General features: G+C 40.2%; 1 protein-coding gene across 1 annotated transcript in view; it reads left to right on the top strand.

Moving 5' to 3' along the window:
- The first annotated feature begins 4,474 nt into the window (after positions 1–4,474).
- The window catches only part of ofcc1 (orofacial cleft 1 candidate 1), a 163,235-nt gene continuing 143,569 nt past the window's right edge, over positions 4,475–24,140 (top strand). Inside the window, exon 1 of the mRNA XM_040127536.1 lies at positions 4,475–4,573. Within this exon, the coding sequence (XP_039983470.1) occupies positions 4,475–4,573 (99 nt within the window). The remainder of the gene's footprint in view (positions 4,574–24,140) is intronic.

Here is a 24,140-nt window from a genome sequence, read left to right as displayed (position 1 = left end):
GTACTATTAACATTAATTTCATCCCATTTACTAATGCCCACTACAGTAAAGCTGTAGGACATATTGTCCTCTATCATCCTTTAGGGAAATAGCTTGTCGCCTTTATGCATTTTTCTGCTGGATTTCAATGGCTCTGAAACTGGCTATGATGTTCCCATTGCAGGTTTTACATGAAAAACTATGGCCACATTTTATGTACTGTATATTGCATCTATGGCCTAAAATATGCCTCTTCTTTAGTGAATCTTATATGTAATGTTAAAAAATGTATAAAATGTTACCATAATCTGTTGCCTTGATGGCACAAACTACTAGGACCCAGATTGTAAAACTATAGAATTATCCCTTAACACACAACACCTTTAGCACATGTTAATTATATATTTCTATTTAGATTGTGCTTAAGTGCTGCATATTCCCCAGAAAAATTACATTTACTAAAATAATCACAAACCATTTGACAATGGCTGAACTCAGGGTGTTTGGGGCCCTGAACAATAATGTAAAAAAGAAAAATATGAAAACAGTCAAACATGGTTACATTGATGAGTTGCTGGCCAGGAAACTGGGATCTCCTGTACACTCGCCACAGTGGGTAGCAGGAGGTACTCGATCAGCAAATAGCTGGCTGGCTGGCTGGTTGACAAGTCTAGGGAGGAATTGCTGTTGGGACTACTGTGACAGCATAGAGAGTTTGATGTGTTCTGTTCCAGATCAGTTGAGCACTGTCCCCACTGAGGCAGGTGTGTGTGTGTGTGTGTGGGTGCGTGTGTGTTTCTCCGTCTCTGTCTCCCTATAGTGACACAGGGCCTGGGAAAATCTGCATCTGTTCCTTGAGTGGGATTGCAGGGAGATTTCAGCTGTTAGAGTGACAGGCTAGTGTCTCCCTTTTCTCTATGTGATGTCAGATATCTATCTATCTATCTGTCTATCTATCTTTTAGGTACCTATCAAACATCTTGTTTTATTTTATTCATTTCGTTTTAATCACATATCAATGTATGTAATTTCCTCCATAACTCAACCTTTAGAATTAAAGAATTCAGAAAATCTTAACAGAAAAAAACTATGCAGTGCTGATGCGGCGTGATTATTAATGTTATGAATATTGATCATGAGATAAACCGATACATCAGACAAACATTTAATTTCAAGACATCATGAAGCTGGAACAAGGACATAAAATTCATAGAGTGACTTGAAAGCTGCTTTCACATATCCACTGCAACCCTGAACTTTTCTAGACATTATCCGGAGTAGCTGTATGTGTGAATGCAAATGTCTGAACCAGTTGAAACAGACATTAAACAGACTCAAAAGGCAGTACCATCACTTCGTTGACTAAAATGGTCAGGGTGGAAACATGGTGCTATTTTAGTTTGTGCGAGGCTATTTTGGGGTTCCAGTCAGTTGACGAAGCCTATGGCTTTGGTCAGGAGCATGGAGACAACCTCCACCTCAAGAAGCCAGAATACGATTGCCACTTCGAGTTGCCCCGAGAACCCCATCTACCTTGATATGCCCTAAGATGCCTTGTACCACGAGTTGCCCTTACCAGATGAAGGGCAAACTTCTGGACTGCATCACCTCGCCCAGATTAGGGAAACCGGGGCACCCTCCTGGGGCCAGACCTGGGAGGGGAGCATTGGTGCCTTTTGTTGCTGCAACCTGAGAACCCGTCAAGATGAAAAAGGAGGCCTTTCGGGCCTGGCTGGCCCAGGGGTCTTCTGGAGCAGACAGGTACTGGTGGGCCAGAAGGTGCACATCTGTGGTGGTGACGGATGCAAAGGCTTAGCCCAGGCTGTTTTCAGCAGGGGGGCTGGCAATGCTGACTCGAACTGAGGATATCATCTGGCGGTGGAAGGAACACAGAGAAACTCCTAAGTGTTTCTTACAGATGTACTCTGTAAGAAATGTGGCAGAGTTTGAAGATTCAACCTCACTCATATCTCTGGCAGAGCTCTCTGAGGTAGTTAAGAAGCTCTTCAGTGGCATGGTGCCAGGAGTGGATGAGATCACCCTGAAATCCTCAAGGCTCTGGATATTGTTGGGCTGTCTTTGCCTCTTCGTTGTCAAATGGAGGTAGGGGACTGTGCCTGTGGATTGACAGACCGGGGTGTTCATTCCCATTTTAAAAAAAGGGGAAAGTGGGCTCCGACTGATTGTCGAACCCTGGATTCAGATGGAGCAATGCAGATTCCATCCTGGCTGTGGAACAGTGGACAAACTCTTTACCATTGCAAGGATCTTGCAGGGAGTACTGTGGGAATATGAGGTTCTGGGGCTTTCAAACACGTTTTTGGTAGGTGTCGGCCTCCGCCAGGGTTGTCCCTCATCACATATTCTGTTAATTGATCTTCATGGACAGGATTTTGAGGTGCAGCTGGGGGGAGGAGAATGTTTGGTTTGGGGGCCTCAGAATTGCGTCTCTGCAATTTTAGATGACGTGGTTCTGTTGGCTTCAACAGACCATGACCTAAGTAGGATGAGGGTATGATGAAGTAGGAGATTGACAGGTGGATCAGTGCAGCATCAGCAGTGGAGCTGAGCACAAAGGCAAAGCTTTTTATTTACTAGTCAATCTATGATCCAACTCTCACCTATGGTCATGAGCTTTTGGTAGCGACCGAAAGAATGAGATTTGCAGATACAAGCTGCTGAAATGAAGTTCCTGCGGAGGATGGTTGGGCCCAGCCTTAGAGAGCCTCCGGAGGGTGCTCGGAGCAGAGCAGCTGCTCCTTCACGTTGAAAGGAGCCATTTGAGGTGGTGCCTTCTGGGCACCTTCCATTCAAGGTCTTCCAAACACGTCCAGATGATAGGAGAACCCCAGCGTAGACCCGGAACATGCTGGAGAGATTACATTTCTCATCTGGCTGGGTAACACCTCGGGATCACCAGGAAGAGCTGTTTCTGATCAAGTGTTTTCTTTTGATTGTGATCATGAACAAACATATTGTGTATTCTCAAATGCTGTTAAATGAAACTGAACAGCCACATTGAAATGTTCCTCAAACAAAATCCATTTGTTGCAGAGATAACCGAACCAAGCCAAGAGTACCAAGCCATGTCTTAGACTATCTGAGGGTGAAAAAGGGCAAACATTTTGTTTTGTTTTCCAAGCAAAAGTACAGAAATCACACTATGAAACATGTTTTTTCATAAAGTAGCTGCATCTGCCTTCAAATATCATTTTAAAAATCTCAGCTAGCATTTAACTGATAGAAATTCAATGTGTATATTTTCCTATAATCATGCATTTGTATCTGTGAAGTACTGACGATGCATCAAACTCAGTTTGTGTTCCATCTACAAGTCAGTCTCCTCACGAACATGATTTGAAAAGGCTTACATGTAAAATTCAAATGGTGAGTGCATCTAACAATGGAAAAAAGACACAACTATACTTTGTATCTAAGCAGAATGGGTATGGGACAAGCATACTACCTACATGTCCTTTAGAACAAATAATATTTGTTTTACACAAAGTAACATTTGGGAAGATAAAATAAAGTTTTGTTACCAAATGAAACACTGTGATGTAGAAAGTTTCTCCTCTGCATGGTCCTTAAAAGGCTGTGCATCGCTTGCTTCACTCAAACAAATGGAAGAAGCAACAAGAAATAGTTGCGCTATTTTTGCCCCAGAAACTTTTAACTGCTGATAAAGATCAATGACACTGCTGATGATATAAATTCTGAGCTGCTAGTGTGTATTGATCTGGCTGTAACGCTTTTAGCTCTCAGGATGGCAGATGAGCAAAGAACTTTAGCACAGAAAAAAAAAGAAATAAAGATTAATGTTGTAGGCCTACTCATCAATAGTTTTTGATAAAGAATTCTCCAAGCCAAATATACATGGCTGCAGGAAATACAGGCTTGAGAGGCGTCTGACCCTTTCTAAAGAAAGAAGTGATAGGATAGTTTGTGAGTTCTTGTAGACTTTTAGATGAGCTGAATGTTAGAAATTTGCCTCAAATAGAGGTTTGTGCTTAAAAATTGTCCCTGCAAACTGGCAATCATGCAGCAGGTGTGCCACAAACTAAAATAAGAAGAGGAAGAAGAAAAATGTCATTTGCTGTATCATTTTATAGGGCTACTGCTGAATATACGTGAATAGAATCCTGTATTAATTGCTACTAGAGAATCACAGCCCAACCCATTGTAAGGGTGTTGGTTTTGAAGGCCATATGAAATCCACTGATAGTGTCATATTCTGACATACAAAACTACCTTACGTATTCGTGACAGTGTGGTAGGATACACCCAATATGCTGGATTGGTACTGGGTTCTTTTACTGACCCTGAGTGGATGTTTGTTTTTGTGGGTATATTGTCACTGAGGACTGCCTACTCAATTTACAAACTCAGATTTTAAATTTGGGAAAAAGAGAAGACTTGTATCGGATATCATTTGCCCTGAGAAAAAGCTGGATCAGTGCATCCCTATTGGTGTCTGTGGCCCATCAATTTGAAAATGAAAGACACTCCTTTGTCTTCCTCCACCACCTGGCCCTTCCCTGGTGTATTTTCCTCCTTCCCCCAGCCAACCTCCACTGGACGCTCAGGTAGACTGGTAAGGGTTAGGGATCATTATGTAGGACAGAATCAAAAAGTGTAGGGAGAAGTGTTATCGCTATAAGGAGTTTTGGCCTCACATATCTCCAAAGACCAAGAACACAAGGAACAGGAAAAAAAAAAACTTGACTGGTTTTCTCCTAGTCCCTTTACGAATTAGCCCCATATGAATGAAACATTTAGTAGTTTTTGAACAATACCTGCCCATCCACATACATAAAGACACAAACTGTAACAACTATGCTCCACCTCCACCAATGTGTCAATATTAGTTGAGCTGCAGTTTTGAATTGCCAGGTAATGGCAACCTCTCACAACCTAAAATGGCACTATATACCATTGTCTAATTATGACTCCTTGGCAGAACATTGGGCTTTCATCTGCAACTGGATGAGCTAATTGGAAGCAGTTACCCAACCATACCAAAAGGCCCTGCACCTGGATATTATCAAGAGCTGAGGATGTCATTTTCCCAACACACACACACACACACACACACACACACACACACACACACACACACACACACACACACACACACACACACACACACACACACACACACACACACACACACACACACCTGAAAAAACACCTGAAGAGTCATTGCTGAGGTAATCATCATCATCACCAGCCCCTACCTCCACCTCTCTTGTCTTCTGTTCGACTTCTAAAACTCATCCTGTCATTATCCAGTATTTGATATTCACTCTCTTCTATTTGACATTAATAGGTAGAGTTTCTCCTAATTGGGGCTGAATAATACTAAGGTAATTTATGAGGGCTTTTTTGCCCATGTTGCCACTGCTGCAGCACAGATTCTGGTTTCATCCCGCCAGTGGTTTTTGAAGGTACCATTTCTCTTGACTGGAAGAGGCCCCTGTTGAGTTGTCAGGCTCATCGCTCAATGTATGAGCTGGGATTCTGGAGGGCCCGTGCTGACACATTCATAAATATGACACCTTGTTTTGTCCTGGCATCTTTTTGGTTGGCGATGGCCTTTGAATTGGAAACAGGTAAGCTAATAGGGCTGCGTCTGATGCATGGGAACGATGGCTTTGGGAGAAGGCAGGGTGGCCCTGGGCGACACATGACAGGCAGATAATGACTGTATAGCTGTCGAGTCAAGGATACCTGTCTGCCGGTAAATACAGATTTGCCTTTTTGACATCATTTTTCTACCCCTTGGAACATCAACTGAATGCAGCTTTCAGACTATTTCAGAATAGCTATCAGACACATTCACTCACACAACACTCAAATGCACATGTATGTTTCTGCATCTGCATTATGTGTGTGTGTGTGTGTGTGTGTGTTGGTATATAGATATATATATACACATGCTGACAAACACACTCATACACACACACTCAAATGCATACAGGAACAGGACCAAAGGCACTCTAAATGTATGTGTTTATAATTGTGATTTTCTGCACCATCCAACGTTCCCAGGTAATTCTGTATGTTTGGGAATGCATGTAGTGAGATAATATGATTCTATTGTACTTAGGCATGAAAGATATAGAGAATGTGCATGTGTTTCTGCATATATGTGTACCTGTGTGCGCCCATGCGTGAGTGCGTGACTCGCAGGCCGGCTGAGACCTGTGTTTTGCACGTTGCCTCAGGGAATGCAGGTGAAAGTAATCTTGGTCCGTGAAAGCCGTCGCGATGCGCCTTTCAGCACCCCGAGAGCTGGCAAGCTGATTTCTTTTTGATAGGCTCAAGCCCTGACACAAGGGTTCGAGCCTGGGTAAATGATTACTGTTGTAATCAAGCTGGGGATATCGTGTCTGAATGTGTGGTCTGTAGATATGAAAGTTCTGTGCCACTGCACATTCAAACTATCATTTTGTCCACCAGCGTTCTCTGTATGTGTTGTACGTTGTTTGTGTTGGTTACCATGTGTTTTGCAGCCAATTCGGTAAAGCTCACAGGATAGACAGAAAAGCACTCACATGCATGCACACACACACACACACACACACACACACACACACACACACACACACACACACACACACACACACACACACACACACACACACACACACACACACACACACACACACGTCCCTAGGGGTGAAGAGCACTGACACTTATGACAGTTTATTATTCAGTAACACGGCCAGTGAGCGGGGCTAAACAGATTACAATCTGTCTGATTGCTGCCAGTATTCATATAGCTGCTGAAGACCCACTCTCCAATTCAAAAGTAAACAATAAAGGGTTGCTGAACCACTTTATTACTTTAAAACCAAAGAATATACAATATATTATGTGTAAATACTGAATGCTTTGGGGATATATTAAAGCTGCAAACCTACATTTTTTTTAAACACTCTGGGAGGAGTCTGATATTAGAAAACTTTGATCTTTAAAGCCCACTAATAAAGTATCTACTTTTGGGGTCCAAAAGTCTGATACCACTTTCCCAGACTGGAAAAGTGGTCTCAGACTTTTGGACCCCACAATACATACACTCACCGAGCACTTTGTTAGGAACACCATACTAAAACTAGGAACTGGCCTCCATTTACTTTGTGGCATGTGTATGAGAGTCTGGTCAATGCATATTTGTCACCTTCACATTTATGCTGGAATCTCCTGTTCTACTACATCCCAAAGGTGTTCTGTTGAAGGGAATTGAAAGTATAATGAATTCACTGTCATGTTCATGAAATCAGTTTGAGATGACAGGCTGGAGGATGATAGGCTGTGACATTCAAATTATGGTTGATTGGTATTGGAGCCCAAAGTTTGCCAAGAAAACATTCCCCATAACCATTAAACTACCACCATCAGTTTGGACAGTTGACAAAAGGCAAGTTGGGTCCATGGATTCAAGCTGTCGACACCAAATTGTGACCCTACCTTCTGTGTGCCTCAGCAGAAATTGGGATTCATCAGACTGTGCAACTCGTTTCCAGTTTTCAACTGTCTTCATCTACCTCAAGGTTCAGTTATTTTATCTCAGTTATCGTAGCCTTTCTGTCAACTCGAACCAGTCTGGCCATTTTCCTCTGACCCACAGTATCTCATCAACAATGTGATTCCATCTGCAGAACTGCCGCTCACTGGATGTTTTTGTTTTTCTCACCATTCTGAGTAAACTCTAGAGGGATTTATGCATGCAAGTCCCGGGAGATCAGCAGTTTCAGAAATACTCAAACCAGCCTGTCTGGTACCGACAATCATGCAAAGGTCAAAGTCACTGAGATCACATTTTTTCCCTGTTCTGATATTTGATGTGAACATTAACTGAAGCTCCTGACCTATAGCTGCATGATTGTATGCACTGAACTGCTGCCAAATGATTGCCTTATTGGATAATTGCATGAATAAGCAGGTATACAAGTGTTCCTAATAAAGCGCTTGGTGAGTTTATATCACTTATAAAACAAGTTTTATAGGAAATATACTTCCATATAAGTGGTTATAATATTTCTTGGTATGGTAAACAATTGACATTGTATGAAACTTCAAAACAGAGGCTTTTACACAATTTAAAAAGAGGGACAATCTTACAGTCTTCTTTCTTATAACCATGGCAGCCAGTCACTCATCTTGCTGATCAGCCAGTCATAAGATATCAACCTCTTTAGCTGGCCCCTAGCTAAAATGGAAATCTGTATTGGTCTCAGCTGTTGGAGACTGTGGGGAGACTTAGCCATTACAAAGTTGAGATAAAGTAGCAGTCCTAAGCCTTGCCTGGTGAAATGACACATCTCCTCACCTTCCTTTTCCTGTACAACCGCCATAACATTGTGTTTCTATCCTGGGCCTGTAACCTTTGATTAAATTAGTCCAGTATTGCCTGGGTCCTTTTCTGAACTATTGGCACTGGAGAGCTACTTAACGGACTATGTCCCTTGGAGGGAAGAAACTGCTCGAGCTTACAAGTGTACAGCCAAAGAAATATCAAACCCCTCTCACTCAAATCTCTCTCTTTTTATCCCTCCGTTTCTCCTTCTCCCTTCTCCCGCTTTCTCTTTCCATTTACACCCTTTTGCCCTCTCTTCTTGTCTCTGCTGAAATTGTCCCTGTGTGTATATATGTTTGTGTGCATATGTAAGTCAATCCATCACGCTCTCTCACTCTCCAGGTGAGGCACGCATTATAAGATGTCAAAGAAAAAATAGCAAAATTACATTTTGTTGTTGTTATTTTTCAAATCTGTGAACTATTGGTGCGGCACACTGAATGGCAGCTTAAATCAACAGATCAAAATTGCATTTTGTCCAATAAAGTGGGATTATTGTGGGGAGAGGGAAAGAGACATGGTATTGGTCAAATGTCAATCAGTTGTAGGCCTTGGTTAAGTTAAATGGCACTTCTCGTTCACAATGTTATTTCTCAGGAGCCCAGTATTTTCCTCTCTGATGTGTATAACTAAATAAATTATACAGTTTTCCATCAGCCTTTCAACCTCTCAAGAAATTTTCAAAACTTTTTCCCTATTTCCTTTCGAAGCACAGTATCCTCTTTCTGTTTTGTGCCATAAATCTAACCTCACTTTGTGCTGTAAAGCAAATTATGGACAAAATTAAACCCTACATTATTCTGTTGTTAATTTATTAATGGTAAAATCCTACAAGTAACATCTTTTTTTAAAAAGATATAAATTTATTTAAAAACTGAAATTAAAATTAATTTTCACTAGGTAATCAGTATATTCCTGATGTTTGTTTTGACATCTGTTATTATTTGGTCAAAATTACCAAAAAGAAGAAATTTAAGTTTTATTTATTTTACAGTGACAGCATCCTCTATATTTGTGCTCTCCACAAGGTGTGAACTTTTGGTTCCAACTAACACTGTCAACAACACAGTGCATTCAGAAATTATACAGACCCCTATAGTTTTTCCACATATGGTTATGTTGCAGCCTTATGCTAAAATCATTTAAATTTATTTTTTCCCTCGTTAGTCTACATTCAATACCCCATAATGGCAAAGTGAAAACAGCATTGTAGAAATTTTTGAAAATTTATTAAAATGGAAAAACTGAAATATCACATTGACATGCTGTAAGTATTCAGACTCCTTACTCAGTACTTAGTTGAAGCCCCTTTGGCAGCAATACAGTCTCAAGTCTTCTTTGGTATGACGCAAAAAGCTTTGCACACCTGGATTTGGGGATTTTTTGCCATTTTTCTCTGCAGACCTCTCAAGCTCTGTCAGGTTGGATGGGGACCATCGGTGGACAAACATGTTCAGGTCTCTCCAGAGATAATCGATGGGATTCAAGTCAGGGCTCTGGCTGGGCCACTCAAGGACATTCACAGAGTTGTCCCTAAGTCCCTCTTCCGTTGTCTTGGTTGTGTGCTCACGGTCATTGTCCTGGTGGTAGGTGAACCTTAGACCCAGTCTGAGGTTCTGAGCACTCTGGACAAGGTTTACATTAAGGATATCACTGTACTTTGCTCCATTCAGCTTTCCCTCAACCCTAACCAGGCCTCCAGTCCCTGCTGTTGAATAATGCTGCCACCACCATGCTTCACCATTATGATGGTATTGGGTAGATGATGAGTGGTGCCTGGTTTCTTCTAGGCATACCGCTTAGAATTTAGGGGAAACAGTTCAATCTTTGTTTCATGAAACCACAGAATTTTGTTTCTCCAGACTCCTCGGGGAGTCTACAAAGCTTCCATGTGTCTTTCACTAATCAGAGGCTTCTGTCTGGCCACTTTGCTATGAAGCCCAGATCAGTAGAGTGCTGCAGTGATGGTTGTCCTTCTGGAAGTTTCTCCCATCTCCACAATTGACCTCTGGAGCTCAGCCAGAGTGACCATCAGGTTCTTGGTCACCTATTTTACCAAGCCCCTCTTTTTGTAGCCTTCCGTATATCTTTGCCTCGACACAATCCTGTCTCTTAGCTCTGCAGGCAGTTCGTTGCTGATATGCATTGTCAGCTGTGAGACCTGATATAGACAGGTCTGTGCCTTTCCAAATCATGTCCAATCAATTTAATTTACAACAAGTAGACTCCAATCAAGGTGTAGAAACATCTCAAAAATGATCAAGAGAAATTAGAGTCACCTGAACTAAATTTCAAATGTCATAGCAAAGGGTCCGAATACTTATGCTGTGATAAATATATGTGATACTTCAGTTTTTCCTTTTTAATAAATTTGCAGAAAATTATAAAATTCTGTTTTCGCTTTGTCATTATGGGGTATTGATTGTAGATTGATTAGGAAAAAATTTGAAAAAAGTAGAGTCTGAGTACTTTCTGAATGCACTGTATCTGTTTATGGGAACAATAAATAATTTGTAATATTACTTAAGTTCTAATGGCCATACAGGCTGGGGATTTGCTTTGTTAGCCATTGTCTAGTACCATCTGTGATTTGAGCTCTTCCTACATTTCTCCATGACTCCATGATGTTGGTTACTTCATAATGTAATGTGAATCATGCACAAAATACTGAGGTTAGGACAACCTGCTGCTGTGAGTTTGGAGAGTTTGGTCATTCGCTATCAACACAACTGGGCCCATGGAAGAGAGATAACTAATGCTATTACCCCCCCCTTTTGTGTAATGCAGGGCAAATGCAACAGTTTTGTGTTCACCTGTACAGGAGGTGCTGGTGCCACAGGAGGTGTGGAGGTAACATGAACAAAAGTAACATCTAGTGGGAATCAGTGCTGACATTAGCAAACTCAGCTAACTAGCTTCAACTTTTTAAGTGAAAACTAGTTAGCCTAGCTTGCTAGCTTCCACTTTCCGAGTCAAATACAAACTTAACTGTACAACTAGTGCTCCCAAATGTTAAATGTTTTAAAGGGAGAGCTGTCTTAAATTGCTAACTGTACAAAATCAACATTATGTGAGCCTGTTAAAAAAAAGGGACAAAATGTCTTGTCACAAAGTTTGCAGGGCTATGATGACATAGTCAGTAGAACACCACAGAAGTTGATAGTTTCTGTCTCCTAGCAACAGCAGACTTCAGATGTCAGTCAACCACTGCCATTGGAAATGCATACTCATTGAACTGAAACGTAAACTTTTGCTACAAATACATCCAAAGAAGGGTTTATCCCTTTTGAAAAATGTGCACAATAACTGCAATATCATTTTAGTTTTTTCCTTACACAAATTCAACTTTACCTAACGCGATATACCTCATGAAGAGACCTTACCAAAAAAAAAAAAAAACTGCACTTCAACAGATTCACAGAAATCACAAGTTCTCCACTTTGGTGCACTCTTTAACAAACCATTGTGGTTTTGTGATACTCAGTATACAGTTTCGTTCAAAATGTTACTCGTGAATGGTTGACAGAGTTGTCAATATGGGAAATCCCCATTCATAAACTGAAAGCTAATACTGACGCAAAATCAAATATTCTGAGTCAACCTACAATATGGCTTGCAGCTATCCTCTCCTGAACAGCTTTGAGGTTTTTCTTTTCTGACCAGCAACAAAAGCTTCCTCATATCTGTACTTGTGGTTACCTCCCTACAGTTACTATATCTTGCTAATTATTCCTATCTGGAGGCCATATGATACAGGAAGGAATCAGTTGTCAAAAGCCCTCTGAATGACTGTGCTCTGTGTAAAAATGGTGTGTGTGTGTGTAGATGTGTGTAAAATGCATTTGTGCATCTCCGATTAGATGTGTGTTTATATGTGTCTGTGTAATTAAGGATGGTGTGTGAAATCTAAGACTAAAAAGGACGTGCAAATAAATGACTTGCAGCCAGTGTTGATGTGTCAAGTTGAAACAAATCACCCTGTCAAACTGTGCTGGTATATGACTAATAATAACATATAGCTATGAGTGGTGAGAGGATTCACTCATGTAAAATATAAGAAAAAGGAGAAGACACACAGAGGTGTATTACAAGTTAATCAGACAGTGGAACTGCAAGGCTGGATAACTCAGGGAGCAGTATTTCACAGAAAAGCATATGAAAAGTGTGACATCTACTCTTGCAAAATGATTGATAGCACAAATGTCTTCAGTTGACATATTCCAAGATAATAATTTTATAGGCTTCAAATCCTAGATTTCCTATTGAATGATTGACTTCAAGAGATGATCACTGCAACCTAGTATTTAGATTTGTAAAATAACTTTAAATTGCTTCGGTTAACCACCACATGCAGAACATGTGGTGTCACAGAGGAAAATCTAATATGTTTAAGGATGTAACATTTCCATATAACACAAACCCCACAATACACTATTTTGTCACTCATGACATAACTCCAGCTAAAATTAGCGCCATGCAGGTGTGTGTATATGTGTGATATTGTAGAGTTAGATTGAGTACCAACAGCCTACAGATCCCTAAAGGGAGGTCTTTGCACCTGGGTAACCACACACACGCACACACACGCACGCACACACACACACACACACACACACACACACACACACACACACACACACACACACACACACACACACACACACACACACACACACACACACACACACACACACACACACACACACACACACACACACACACACACACACACACACACACACACACACACACAGTTCTCACACATCATATTTTATGTCAGTGGGAATTTGGTTGTAGATATGGGATATCCAAACTTGACAAGGTGGAGTGGGCTTTTTCTACAAGGTGACCTAACAGCAAATAAGCTGCTATGTATGTTTGAGTGTGTGTCTGTGTCCATGTGCACATGTGTCTGTTTCCATGCCCATACTTTTCACAAGTCAACACACAAACACCACATGGGAGGTAATTGAGATCTGAAGCAGCTGAGGAATGTGTTATTCAAATTGTGTGTGACTGTTTGTGTGTTTGTATGTCATGACATTAATATGTGTGTGTGTGTAGATGTGTGTAAAATGCATTTGTGCATCTCCGATTAGATGTGTGTTTATATGTGTCTGTGTAATTAAGGATGGTGTGTGAAATCTAAGACTAAAAAGGACGTGCAAATAAATGACTTGCAGCCAGTGTTGATGTGTCAAGTTGAAACAAATCACCCTGTCAAACTGTGCTGGTATATGACTAATAATAACATATAGCTATGAGTGGTGAGAGGATTCACTCATGTAAAATATAAGAAAAAGGAGAAGACACACAGAGGTGTATTACAAGTTAATCAGACAGTGGAACTGCAAGGCTGGATAACTCAGGGAGCAGTATTTCACAGAAAAGCATATGAAAAGTGTGACATCTACTCTTGCAAAATGATTGATAGCACAAATGTCTTCAGTTGACATATTCCAAGATAATAATTTTATAGGCTTCAAATCCTAGATTTCCTATTGAATGATTGACTTCAAGAGATGATCACTGCAACCTAGTATTTAGATTTGTAAAATAACTTTAAATTGCTTCGGTTAACCACCACATGCAGAACATGTGGTGTCACAGAGGAAAATCTAATATGTTTAAGGATGTAACATTTCCATATAACACAAACCCCACAATACACTATTTTGTCACTCATGACATAACTCCAGCTAAAATTAGCGCCATGCAGGTGTGTGTATATGTGTGATATTGTAGAGTTAGATTGAGTACCAACAGCCTACAGATCCCTAAAGGGAGGTCTTTGCACCTGGGTAACCACACACACGCACACACACACACACAGTTCTCACACATCATATTTTATGTCAGTGGGAATTTGGTTGTAGATATGGGATATCCAAACTTGACAAGGTGGAGTGGGCTTTTTCTACAAGGTGACCTAACAGCAAATAAGCTGCTATGTATGTTTGAGTGTGTGTCTGTGTCCATGTGCACATGTGTCTGTTTCCATGCCCATACTTTTCACAAGTCAACACACAAACACCACATGGGAGGTAATTGAGATCTGAAGCAGCTGAGGAATGTGTTATTCAAATTGTGTGTGACTGTTTGTGTGTTTGTATGTCATGACATTAATATGTGTGTGTGTGCGTGTGATATCATCTCTGCTTGTAGGAATAAACAGCATTGATGTATCTCAGTGGGGAGCTTATAGAGAATCACTTACCTCTCTGCATTTACTGTAGCATGGCAAAGAGTGACTCAATTCTTCTCACTACACAGTATTAGGGCTGGAAAGGAAACATTAAATAGACTCAGATTGCTTTTTAAAATAATAATCATGGGATTTATTTCTAAGATAGTAAACACGGGAAAGATTTGAAAAAGTGGCCAATGCCTGTTCTCAAATTTGTGCTTGCTGGCCGCTGTACACTCCCTTCGACCCTGAATCTAAAGTGATGTAAACTGTGTCTCCTATTTCTCCACTGTCTGAATCGATAATTCACATGATGCTAGTAGAAACCTGACACAATGCACATGTAGCAACTAATTCTGATGAAATGCAACCTTGAGCTGTTGTATAAGTGAGTGATCAATTCTTATACCATATTCAAGTTTCATATAGTAGCAAATTCTGCAGAAAAACTAGCTCTGAAAAAGAGTAAGGTGACGTATCTTTCATTATTATCTTTCCAGCAGTGTGTGTGCATCGGCTCCCACCCATCAGTGTTTGTGTGTGCATGTGTGTGTATGGTTGGCTCCCTAGCCTGTGTCTAGCCTTTGCGGCATGGGCCAGGGCTCTGAGGCTGCCCCGGGGACACCATTGTCCCCGGTCTCCACAGCCCAGTGGCCACAGATGTTCTCTGTTTGATACCATGTTCCTCACACATATTCCCTACTCCCCTAGATGTGTGGGTGGCCAAGCGGGGTGCCCTGTTGTGTGCCACTGTTACACGCTATTTTCCGCCTGGTGCCTGCATATGACACTGAAAGGGGTAAGCCATCGCGTCTACAGTTTTAATCCCATCACCATACATAAAGGAACAGAAGTAGCCCCAAGTGGAGAAGGAAGCTTTGTATGAGGATATAAGGAGAGCAGACGCAAACCGAGATGTTGTTCAAAACACCTTGAGGAATAGAAAAAGACTTTGGAAGGCAACTGACATCTCTCCCCAGTTATGGCTCCATGTGTGTACATTACATATTATGCATGAGAAGGGATTGATCTGGTGACTCAATGCGGCAAACAGGCCGTTCATATTAACGACAGATCTGACAATGAATGTCAAAAGACCTTGGTATTCCCGCTGAAGAAAAAACTGTGTTTTTAGGGAAACGTTATGCCTTGTCTCTAAACACAAATATGAAATACATACACAAAGATATGTTTTCCACTTGCTCTATGCCATCATCTTAAGATCAATGAGCTCCTACTGTTCGAGGCTGCATGCTAAAATAAAAAAAAATTTTTATTTAAAATTATCCAGGGAAGATTCAAGTATATACTCTCTTTTTTATTAATTTATTTTAGTGTTGGCCATGAGAAGTGAGAGCTGAGTTAAGGGAGGGATTAGCATTATTCAGTTGTTTCCTCATAGCCTGTGCACAAGTAAGGATTGTAAGAGTCAGGTTTCTTATCACAATCCTACAACTGTGATAAAATTATAAACTTTCAGCATCTTCCTCTGCTATAATCCAAGTAGCATATTGTTTGAATTTAGTTTTTTCCTGCTAAACAAAATACAGATAAGACATGCAATGTTAATTATACCTTTCCTCCTGACATATACTGTATGTTGTTTAAGTTTTATCTTATAACTATAGCAATCTTTCGCCATTCTGTTTGCTCACAAACTAAAGTGCTTGTTTAAGAGTTTCAGTTTCCCAGTTAAACAACTGACAGACATTGTTTGCTGTCCTGGAAAACATCGTATAGACAGACAGGTGACTTTAGTTCAGTGATCCTGGCACACAATAAGCATATCACTGGTCATTTCTTTGACCGCATATGACAGACATGAAACATTCTTCACCAGTTTGGTTATGTAGAAATGTAATAAAGTAATAATAATGTAATAAAGTGACCATTGACCCTTCACTTCAAAATTAAAATGCATACCAGAGAGAACTATTTCTGAAACAAAGTAGAAATGGTGATAGGGCCCATTTATGAGTACCACAGCACATACTTCAAAAGTTTCACAATCTAATGAGAAATCTACAGAGATGTGAAGCATATGTGGAATTATTTTAATTTATGGGTTTATGTTTAATTGGCTCTAAGTAAGAGTATTGCCTAAAACAGTTGGGGGAACTCACAGTTGATAATGTGACAGATGACAAATGAGGAATGGTTGTGCCTTACATAATATAAAGTTTAGGTGATCTGCTTGATTTATTGTCACTGCATCGGAGGGAAAGTGAGTGAAGAAGACAAGAAGATGGCTGCTTGAGAACAAGTTTGTGATCTGTTCGAAATAAAAAAACTACAAATGCACAGAGATGAACATAGACAGAAACGCAGAAAGAACAAGTTGGATAGAGAGGAAAGAGCCACCATTTTCTCCTGCTTCAAGACACAGCCCAGTCTTAATCAAAATCCCACACAGGAAGAACACTTGAGTAAGTTAATCAAAGATCAGCCTGCTCAGTATTAATAATAGAGCAGAGTGCTGAAATGGAGTTTTACTTATTCAAGACTGCATTTATTTGCCTAATATACCTTTAGAGTATATTAAGCTCTCTCTCTCTCTTTGTGTGTGTGTGTGTGTGTGTGTGTGTGTGTGTGTGTGTGTGTGTGTGTGTGTGTGTGTGTGTGTGTGTGTTTTACAATGCTTACAAGCAATAAAAAAAATCAGAATCCGATGTTTTCCTAGTACTGAGTTGATTATGGGATTGTATCAAATGAAATGCAATGAATAGTATTTTTTTCCTGATTAGTCAACTCATTCTCCCTCCCAAGTTGTCACATATGGATGCTTGGTCAGAGCCCCTTTGTTGTCACTTTAAACTTGCAGGGTGTACTACAGCATGAATGAAGCACTACATTTATTAACAGGAGCGGAGTCACCAGGAGGTAGTTGGGGTGGATGGTGGATGTAAAAAGGACACAACTGTCACACCAGAGACTGAGGTTTGCATCCAGAGTCCTGTCTGTGGTTAGGTTTCGGCAAAAAAAAAGTGCTGGTTAAAGTTAGGGAAAGATTGTGGTTTTGGTTAAATATATATAAACATGTTGTGTCTGAAGTCACTGTGAACTTTTTTCTGTCTTAAACCAGACCACAATCTTTCTCTAACACTGGCCAAGTGCTGTGAGTGCCTAAATATAACCATTAAAAAGTTTAACTAGAATGGCACTCACTCGAGTGCATATCTTCACCAGGGACAAATATTTATGAAAATGTTGAAAAATACCCCATCTCACAATGTTAAGGACAATGATAAAAACAAGTCCTGGATCCACCCCAAAACAACAAACAGACACAGGTGAAAACTTAACTTCCTTGGCAGAGGTAGTCACTACAAATCGATTTTGTACTGCAAGATCGGATATTTTGTTGGAAAACATATACGTTGTCGGTGAACATTTAACATATTTGTTATTGCAGTTTAGTTGTATAGAAATTAACTTTTTAGGAGCGTGCTTTCCTATCAGACTACCCTGCACATTGAAAAATGAAGCTAAAGGGGTACCCAGTGCATTAAAAAGTGACACCGAAGGGGCCCTGACCAAGCATCCATAAGTGACAAGTTGGGAGTGAGAACGTGTTAGATTAGTGTATTCAATACAATTTTCATCAGAGAATTCTTAAATGTAAGATTGTCACTCTTTTTAGGCCTAAATGTTAAATTATGCTACGATAATTAAGACCTGTTGCAGTTGCTTTGCATTGCTACATCAGTGGCAGTAAGTAAACAGATGGGGCCAAGGGTATAATAATACAGAATAATGTCCAGAGTGACTTGAAGCGTGAGATGCAACATGTTTACTTCAGTGACATTTAACTGAAACCACGATCTTTCCTTAACCCTAGCCAAATTGTTTTTGTTGCCTAAACCTAATCGTGGTCTCTGAGTCAAGGCCCTGTTCTTTGAACGCCCACCATCCACTTCAGCTACCTCAACAAAACCTTGCAGTGTGGTGTGCGTGTAGTAAAAAAATATCACTTCATTCTCCAAAAACAAGTTACCCTCGAACATAATGCAGGCTGCAAATACATTTCCTCCTACACTGAAGTTGGGTAAACAAATTATTATTATATAAACTTAATTTCTAGAAGGCAGGGTGGGATTGGGTGGTGGTCATCTTGGAGGCAGAACCATCAAATAAAAAAATTAAATGTAAAACTTCTGTTCACCCAACCATGCAGAGCAGCAGGAATTCCAAACCACAGATCTGATATGGATACTGTACTGTATAGTATACAGTGATATTTTGAAAATGTTAAGCTAATTGCATTTTCATGACATGATAGTATTGGGGACTTCACTTTATTAGAACTGGCCAGTAAAGCTGTTGTCAGTGCTTGGCTTATGTCAGTAAAGCAAAAATATGATAATTATGTTCCTGTAATAGGACTTAGGAGCACCAAATTTAAAATAGCCTAGAAACACAATTGGTAGGCACCTGGCTTACATGTAGGCGGGTACCCTAGCAGGAATACCCAGAATGAAGTTTTCTGGCAATGAAACCAAAGACTTCAATGAGGTTTTATAATGATTGACCTGGTTTGTTTTCACCTGTTTTGGTACTGTAGCTGGTTAAAAGCAACGGTTTTCATACTCTCTCCCAAATGCATAAGTCACGCTATATGATTATCATTATATCTCAACACACCCCAATCCCATTTCTAATACCCTACACCCACCTCTCGACTGCTCCCCGAGAGAACAGACACAACATCACACCTGCTTTCCCTAAGGGCAACAGGGCTTGGGAAAGTATCTGAGGTAGGCTTGGCTTTCTCTCTCTTTGACTCTTTCTCTCCACAGCTTGCTACACTGGAGGTGGTATGTGTTTTTGGAAATGCAACTCGGAAGGGTCAACCCCAGTATGCTGGAAACTACCGTGTTTTAACGATTTTATGGCTAATTGTCCAATCCAACTATGTGACACAAAGTGCTGGAATTTCAAAATAAAAGATTTGCCCTCCAAATTATTTATTTATTTTAATAGGCTGACCTACATTTTGTATGGGTTAAATAGAAACACTTTGTATATACTGCATAGTTTGCCGTTCCAAAACAAAACAGAGTTTTCTAGTGTGTTTTTAAGATAATTTTTCAAGCATGGCTTTAAGATATGCAGGACTCTTATTTAAAGAAAATCAGAATTCCTAATTTTTCAATAACTTGAAGTTGTGAACATTAGTCTTTACCACTTAAGGCCCATAATTGCTTTGAGACAAGGCAAAATGGAGGAATTTAGAGGAAATCAAATATCGTCTATAAAGGCATGTCTGGTCATGTCACTGCAGGACATAGATCTAGCAACTTAAAGACAAAACATGCAGGCGTTACATAGGATTATTGAAGACAACCTGAACAGACAATAGCCTGTTCAGATACAGTGGGACAGAGATTCGTACAGTGACAGCAACAATGGACATGTGTGGTGTGGAGATAGGCAGGCGTCAGCTAATTAGCACAGTGGGAACACCCTATTGTCTAGGGTTTGGAACAACTGCACTTCAATGGCACCTCACTTGTAGATTGCTATGCTGCAGACTTGGTTTGATATGGCTGGGCTATTGTTGAGCTAAATGCTATTAACTTTTAAGCCGAGCGACACATAAAAGTGAAGCTGGTGTAAATTACAATTCCTCTGCACATAATCCACTTGCTGATGGAAGACATTACAGCGGCCTTGTGTCTTGACAACAGATTACGATGACAGCTTTACCCTACCCCACTCGCAAATAGGAGAAGCTATGGGATTTCTGTTTTTATCCGCCCCATCCCTTCTTCATCTTTTTCTCCTTCCCTCCCTAACTCATTCCTTTCCTGTCCTCCTGTTCTCCCATTGATCTCACAGTGGTATTCAGTATCTGCCAATGGTGCATGCCTGCAGGGGGGCCACCAAATCCATTATCAGGTAGGACAACAGTTTCCATTCTGTTTCTCTCATACTCAATACTATATGGAAGGGAGGGAAGGAGGGAGGAAAGAGGAAGGAGAGATTACTGCAGTAGGTTTTTAAACCAGATTATGAGTCAATGGAAATATAAACTAAACACTACAAACAACAGTTTAAAAACATGAGTGTATTTTACACCACATATGTGCAATAGTGTAATACTGCATAGAGAACATAGCTTAAATGACCACAAATAGCCATCAGGGATTTACATACATCCTCTAACTGTACCTTAATGTTTTCACCATATTTTCCGGCTTAAGGTAATTACTAGTGTGGTATAGAGTAAAAGATCATCAAGACATGTTGGCACAAAAAGTTGAAGAAGATCAAATTACTTCAAGGGTTCCTGATTTATTTTGACACCTGAGCGACCCAAACTATTACCTCCATGACAACAGACAGAAGAAGAAGCATAAGCATAAGCAAAGTATGTCAAGTGAGTTGCTTTTTTGCATTCACATAACCAGATATTAGAAGACATAGCTGATGTTTTTCTTTGAAAACTCATTGTATCTGTATGGAACAAGGCAAATTGTACAAATAGTTGCTTGCTTAATAGCTCTAGTCGATTTTGTCCAGAAGGGTGTTAGGAAGACAAGCCAGACCCCCGCTACTCTCTAGAAACATCACTGGCAACTGGCGGCTTTTACTCATTCTCACACACATGTACAAAACAGGCACACTGTGGACTGACCAAGGGGCCATTGTAGTAGTAGTGATGACCAGTGTGCCAGTATGAGCATGAGTGTGTCTAAATCCTGACTAATACCATCTACCCCCCACGTTCAATGTCCTTGGCTGCCTGGCACTCTCTCAGTACTCACTATGCTCCTTTAAAAGTACAGGGTCCTAAAGGAAGACAAAAGATGGAAAGAGAATGACACAAGAAAACCATTTTTTTCAATATAGATATGAAACAGGTAGATTATCTGGGCAATATAAGAGGCAATGGGTAATATTGCTTTTGAAAGTGATCGCAAGTTCATTTTTATAACCTCATGGTACTTAAAAGAACAAAAACAACATTAAAATTACTTTCACAATTGTTGGTCAAATTATAAATTGCTTTGCCTCCAAATACTGTCCATTAAGTCTTAGCAGGTAAATGAAGCATTTCACATCTCTGTCATCAAATACAAGATAGGCTTCCCCTTCTATGTAACCAGTAGGAACAGTTAAAACTTCCAAGCATGAGGTCGAAGCTGAATTTTACCACCTCTGACCCCTAACCTTTAACCTTTTCATCCACTCCCACATCTCCACCCTCTCTCTCATCCTCCACTCCCAACACACCGCATCAAGTTATTAAAAAATCTTTCAGAAATTCTTTTCCTTTGCCATCCATTTGTTTCAAGTTTTCAGTAGGTTTTGGCCCCTGAGTGCATTACATGAATGTGTCAGTACGTGTGCTGTGCAGATGTGTATACCATTCAAGGCCTTCAGGGCCTTTGGCTTAGTGACATTGTGCTGGAGGCTCTTTCTTTTTGAAACCTGACGCCTGGAGGAGAATCTTACAGAAATTAATGTTGGGTTGGCCTGAGGGCATATTGCAGACTACGGTGGGGTGAACTAACCAGTCAGGGCAGTGTGGCTTGTTGTTATGTTGTGTTTTGCAATGTGAGAGCCTGGTTACTCTCCCTCTGATATGCCCACCCATCAGTTCTGAAGGAACATACACACAAATAATCTTGCACACACATAAATATACACAGGGTATATATGTCCACATATACAGTACAAACACACAAACACACAATCAAGATGATATATCTTTTGCTTGCATCTGGCCCAATGTTAACAAGGCGTGTAAAGGCGCTCACTTATCAAAGTATGACATCTACGGCACCCTAGGCCTTTTGAATGCTTCATTCTCCTCCCTCTGTTTCTCTAGTTTTGGTTTCTTGAGGAATCCAGAGTAAATATGCCCTCCAAACTATTTGAAACACATTGTCATCACATTCACCCCCAAGATATGCATTTCAAGCAAAGAACTATAGGCTTTTTTAGGAGATGCCAAAACATAAATGCTGCACTTCAGGTAATGGAATAAGAGAGATATATTTAGACAGTGAGATCCTCGGTGGACTTTCAATACTTGACTCATTCATTTTTCCCCTCCTTTTTTCACCTAATTTGAATATGTTATCAACTATTTGGTTCTTGGTCGCCTAAAACCACAGGCCATCTGCACAGACAACACTGTTTTTTTTTCTGGAAGTAACAGGCTAATTTAGCAATTATAAACAAAGTTGGGCAAAGTGGAGCAAAGCAAATTCTACCTTTTTAAGTCTAAAGGTCAGATTCACACTTATCACTGTGTGAGATTTGTTTAGAGAACTCTAAAGTGCAGCGTCAGCATCTGAGACATCATATAATCCAGTAATCCACTACTATGTATTGTGGAATTTTGACCCAACTGCATCATGTTGTATGTCACAGCCCAATTGGTTATTGCTACAGCATAGTAGTAAGTAAAACACCTCTAAAGAAAAATATAAACTCAGGAGTATATGTAATTATATATTTTTTATATATATGTTTTTATATTTAAAATCTCTTTTACCCTGATTTCTGTGATAAAAAGTAGTTACCTATTCTGACAGAAAGTCCAATAGATCAACAAACAATCCTGATCTAGTAAACATTAACAGCTGCACCTACAATGTGGATACTGTTCATGAGATAGTGAAATTATGATGAACCTAGAAAAAATGGAATGATAATTCCATTATATAGTTATAGTATAATTCATAATCATTATACTAACATCTCTAGGCATAAGTCATGTCTTATAGATAAGGGTTAAAATTAATGGCCATGGGTGTTCATGTGGATGTGAATGTGCATGCACACTTGTGTGTGTATGTGTATATACATGGATTTAAGTGAATATGTGCAAATGTCTGCTCATGTGCACATATCAAACAAGAGAGATGAGGTTGACAGATGTGAATATTTTCATGCATGGGTGTATGTGTGTGTGTGTGTGTGTGTGTGTGTGTGTGTGTGTGTGTGTGTGTGTGTGTGTGTGTGTGTGTGTGTGTGTGTGTTTGTGTGTGTATGTGTGTATGTCGGAGGGTGGGGTTGGAGGCTGGGGATTTGTGTGTACATGACGGAAAAATGTTGAATAGACATGGGAGCACAATGACGGCTATTTGAGTTTCATCCCTCTCCCCATCACTGCCTAAATCCCTCCTCCCCCACTTTCCTAAAGGCACAAACTCTGCCAGTTGTCACCTTAGAGTATTGCAGACCCTGCTGAAGCACTCCACTCCTCGGGAGGAGAATGTCAGACCAGGCTTGGGGCAGTTTTGACAAACAGAGTATATATTGATACATGATAAAGTATGCTAGAAATCACTCGACTGCTGAGGGCTACTATAGTTTTAATATCATCATTTGAATTAACAAGCATTCTGTGGAGAAATAATGAGCTTTCATTATTCAGAACATCATCCTTACCCCGGCGGAGACTCGCAGGGCTATTAGTGCTTGAGAACTTAATGAAAAGAAGATAAAGAAGGTTTGAGATAAAAGTTTGAATGGCCACACTTGGTAACCAGAGTTAAAATTTAATGTGGCTCCAGTAGATGATGGATGAGCTTCTTATCTGGGGCCTGGGGAACGGGTAGAAAGGGGATTCACTTTGGAAGGTGCCATTCTGGGGAA

This window comes from Xiphias gladius, chromosome 5, assembly GCF_016859285.1.
Source record: "Xiphias gladius isolate SHS-SW01 ecotype Sanya breed wild chromosome 5, ASM1685928v1, whole genome shotgun sequence".
NCBI classification, from domain to species: domain Eukaryota; kingdom Metazoa; phylum Chordata; class Actinopteri; order Istiophoriformes; family Xiphiidae; genus Xiphias; species Xiphias gladius.
This window is presented reverse-complemented; position numbering and strand designations above follow the sequence as displayed.